General features: G+C 41.4%; 1 protein-coding gene across 1 annotated transcript in view; it reads left to right on the forward strand.

Moving 5' to 3' along the window:
* Positions 1-532: 532 nt before the first annotated feature.
* The window catches only part of LOC104492276 (protein lin-7 homolog C), a gene marked incomplete at its 5' end in the record, with an annotated part of 4722 nt that continues 736 nt past the window's right edge, over positions 533-4518 (forward strand). The window contains 3 exons of the mRNA XM_010134806.1: positions 533-651; positions 1701-1772; positions 2125-2334. Coding sequence (XP_010133108.1) covers positions 533-651; positions 1701-1772; positions 2125-2334 — 401 coding nt within the window. The remainder of the gene's footprint in view (positions 652-1700; positions 1773-2124; positions 2335-4518) is intronic.

Below are 4518 nucleotides of genomic sequence, written 5' to 3' on the forward strand. Positions count from 1 at the left end.
TGATTTTCTAAGAACTTCCAAGGAGGGGAAAAATAGACCAAATGGTTCTCAGCCCTGTTGCAGGGAAGGCATTCAGTCGTTGATCTAATTTTTTGAGTGTAAAAGGAACATTCGACAGTACGTTTGATGATATTCTAGCTGCTTTTAACAAAATGTTATCCATGCGGTGGATCAGTTATGAAGTATGAGTACAAAATGGTGATAATGTATACGTTAATTGAATATTTCAGCCCGCTTGAAACTTCAAGGAAAAATCAGGTTGTTTTTGTAATAAGCATATGGCAGTGATGCCTCCAGGTAGTTTTCAGCATTGGGTTGCTGTCATTGGCTTAAAAATAGTCTGAAAGTACAGTTTTATATTGTACATTTTGCACATTCATAGTTTTGTGGGAAAAATGAAACTAACACAGTTGTAAGGTGTGTACAAGCACACATGCACACTCAGACTGCTCCATTAACTTAATTTAAAAAAAACCCCAAACCTTGAATTTCCTCAGGCATTCCTCATCACTACTGCTTTATTTTTCCGTAGACATCTGCAGAGCAATCGAATTGCTAGAAAAATTACAGAGAAGTGGAGAAGTGCCACCACAAAAGCTACAGGCTTTGCAAAGGGTCCTTCAAAGTGAATTCTGCAATGCTGTAAGAGAGGTGAGTTAACTTGACTTAAGCAGTTAGCTCGAGGTAAAAAACAATGCGTTTTGGTTTTCTTTTCCTTTTTGTGCTTAGTGCAATAATCTGAACTTGGTTTACAGAGCTTAACAGAACAAGAGTTATTTTTAAAAGTTCAAAAGAAATTAATTTGGGATATCATAGGTGTATTAAATGATGGCTCAGGAGCAAATCAGCTTTTAGAGGTTATTTTGAGAGTCTGTCCTTGCTGGCAGTTTCTTTTAAGCCAAATCCACGTCACACTGTGCATTACCTTGATGTGGAGCCTTACACCACCTCCTCTTCATTCCAGATACTCCTTTGAAGATTTTTAGGTGATTGAGTTGGCCTGGGTGTTGTTGTTGGTGCTACCCCTGATGATAATGCCTGCGATGATTTAGAATATCTGTTTGCAGGCACAGGTGCCACCTTCATGTTTTCATCCTGTCGAGGACAGCATGTTTATTGCTCAGCAAGCCCAAGAGATTGGCAGGTAGATGTGAGGACGTGGGTTAGCCCTCAGTGTAAGCACCTCTTCAGCATCAGTAATCTTACTGCCTCTGTTTTTGATAGCATTTGTTTTCTTAAAATAATCAGTTGTATCAGTTGAAGGAAAATAGGGGGTCGTGCAGAGGGATGGGTTGTCAGGAGAGCTTTGAAGATCTGTCCTTGTTTTTGCGTGCATCCTTTTTGAAGAGCTCCAGCTTGAATCAGACAAGTGAAGGTGGACATCCATGTCTCCGGTCAGGTGTGTTAGTCTAGTCAGAAGCATTTATAAATTCATGGTGAGGTCTTGAATCTCGTGGGACGGAGAAGATTTGCGTTGAGACATGCAGATGAACTAAGCAGTAAAGGTGCTGAGAGAGTTGTTTTTTCATAGTATGGTAGATCGTCACTTGACACCTTTGTAGTGCATCAGGGAGGAACTTCTTATTAGAGGCACCTGCTTTTTAGATTAAACGTTTTTGAGTTATACCTAATATTTTGTTATATTATCTAAGCAGAAAAATATCTGTTTTCCCCACACCTAAACTGTTTTGTCTCTGAAGGTGTATGAACATGTATACGAAACTGTGGATATCAGCAGTAGCCCGGAAGTTAGAGCTAATGCAACAGCAAAGGTAAAGACCAAACTGTCACTTGTGTGAAATACAGCAGTTTGTAACTTGAGAAGCAGAAGAAGATTATTTAAAATGCAGAAGGATATTATCTACATGTCTGATAAAATGGATAAGCTTAATGGATTATTAAAAGGTATAACAAAAGACTTGTTATTTTTAAGTTTCTTCCGTTTTAATTTTATTCATGGAGTTCTAAATTTTTCATGCTAGTGTTGGTATCTAGGGAATTAATTTCATTTTTCTTAATATTGAAGTACTTTGAGATAAAAATACTTTCTTTGCCTGCTCACTGTGTCTAGCTAAGGGCTCTGAATTTAATTTCTCATGAATAGGAAAATCTTATTTCTTACAGGCCACTGTGGCTGCATTTGCTGCTAGCGAAGGTCATTCCCATCCCAGAGTGGTTGAACTACCCAAAACGGAAGAAGGCCTTGGATTCAACATTATGGGAGGCAAAGAACAAAATTCTCCAATCTACATCTCCCGAATCATCCCTGGTGGTATAGCTGATAGACACGGCGGCCTGAAACGCGGAGACCAGCTGCTCTCTGTAAACGGAGTGGTAGGAACTGGTTTTTCCTTTCTGTTGCAGTAACGGCTCGGTTCCACGTGGGGGCATGCAGAGAATACACATAGCACAAGCTCCGGGCTCTCCTAGTCCGGGCAAAACTGTTTCTTGTCCTTTCCAGAACAACTCCTTTAGGTTTCTGTAGAGCTGTGTGCCTTCGGAGTTCTAGGATTAGGCATTGGTTGTCTGTCTCAGCTGCGGACTGTGCTGTTTGTGTCAGTATTTCAGATTCTGAGGGGTCGTGTAAATTTAGTCACAGTGAAATAGTTTGTAAAACAGTAACTGCCATTATGGTGTCCTCTTTCATCCAATTTCACGTTGCAGATTTTAATTAATACAGTTTTCTGCACCTCCTCAAGTAAGTAAGTTATGCTATGTTGCATTAGACTGAGCAGATTCTCACTAGCCCAGTAAAAATGCAGCTGCATAATGAAAACTGTGATAGGATGGGTCTACTAAGACAGTGTTGTCTTCAGTAGTGTGGTAATTTTTTTTCCTTCCACTTCAGTGTGCTGAGCTTCAAAAAACAGAGGCCTTTTAGCATATTTTAAGGAGTGTATGTCTAAAGTGCTATTGTGGATATTTATTTTTCTAAGTATCCTCTACTGAAGAGTTAGGGTACAAAAGGCAAACCGTAGGGTGACTGGGAATAGGCTTGACTTAAGGCAGCTGGTAGTCAAATACCCCTAAATGTCATCAAACCCTTGCTGTTATTACAGGGGAGCTGTATGCTGACGCTCTCATCAGTACATGTGCAAACCCAGTTTTATTTTCAGACAGAGGGCCAAACTAAACCCTGTGCTCTTTAAGCCGAGTGGATTGGTTTGTTTTTTTTTTTGACACAGGAAAGGAACAGAGACTTGCTGGGAGTCCCTGCTCTGGGAAGTCCTGCTGGCACAGACCTCTGATCCTTTTGGCTCCTGACTGTTACCTGGGTCTCCAACTGTCCTTTTCAGGAGATACGAGAGACACCCTGGCTGTGGTGCCACAGCTGCCCTCAGCCTAGCCTGGCTGTTGTTTCAAAGCAGGGGGACAGTTGGAAGCAGGGGAACTGTCTTCAGGTGTGGCCTTCCTCGCCCACAGACCCTCTTAAAGAAAACAAAACCACTGCTCCAGCCAAAACTGAGCCTGATCCTCAGGCAGTTGGTGCAGCTAACAGTGACTGCGTGTGTGTGCATGCACAGCTGTGAGTGAGTGAGCGAGCACATAAAATACTGTGGAGAATGCTGATGTGGTCTCAAGAATCATCTGCTGGCAGATGAAATACTGTCATCTTAATACATACAACAGGCATGTTCTTATAATTTCTAATTTAATTATTAAAAAAAAATAAAACACTGCTACGCCAAGACTGCAGTGAATGTGCCTTAAGAGAGGTTTATTATTTTTCACCTGGGACATCCTGAGCATACTCCAGAGTTTTAGGTGTTTTGGTATAATTAACCATAGAACTTTACAAACCTTTTGTTACTGGTTTTAAACAGACCAGCTTACACATCCACTTGAAGAATAAAAATTAAAATATTAATGTATGTGTTGTCTAAGTCTGATAGAAGAGAAGTAATGTGGGCTTCTTTCAAATACTGTCTTTCTTTCTGTAAGTAACTTTATAGTAACAGGGAATCCCTCCAATCGACAGGTACATCACTTGCCTTCTAGCCTCTAGTAGCACCAGTGGGCGGTAGGCTTGGGGTAGTCCCATCATTGTGTTCAGTAAGTTTGGGAGAAATAAGTTTTGCTGATAAAACGTGTGCTGTCCAGGAATGTCTGTTGGGATGCAGCTGTTGAGAACTGTTCCTTAAAACTTTGTAATTAGCCGAGTCTAATATAACCCTAATAAATTCTGAGAGTTGTTTTAGGAAAGTATTTTTATTCTGTTCTTACTGAGTTGGGTGAGGCTGTTCTTAACCAGTTTGGAGGAAATGAACTTGAGTACCTTGTGTTTGCCGAGAGCCATGTGGAGCGCTAAGACAAGCCGCACGCTGCGTGTTGGCCACTCTGTCGCAGGCACCCCGTGCACTGTGTTCTGCCTCCTCGTAACGCAGGGTAGCATCAAGGTGACAGCTGCCTCGCGGTGTCTGGGGCAACCTGTCAGACAGATGGAGGGTGTCTGCTGAATTAAAAATGCATGCCAAAGGAAGAAAAAAGATCTTGACTTTTAAATACGAGTCCTGCTGA

This window comes from Buceros rhinoceros, unplaced genomic scaffold (assembly GCF_000710305.1).
Source record: "Buceros rhinoceros silvestris isolate BGI_N320 unplaced genomic scaffold, ASM71030v1 scaffold36604, whole genome shotgun sequence".
Lineage (NCBI taxonomy): Eukaryota > Metazoa > Chordata > Aves > Bucerotiformes > Bucerotidae > Buceros > Buceros rhinoceros.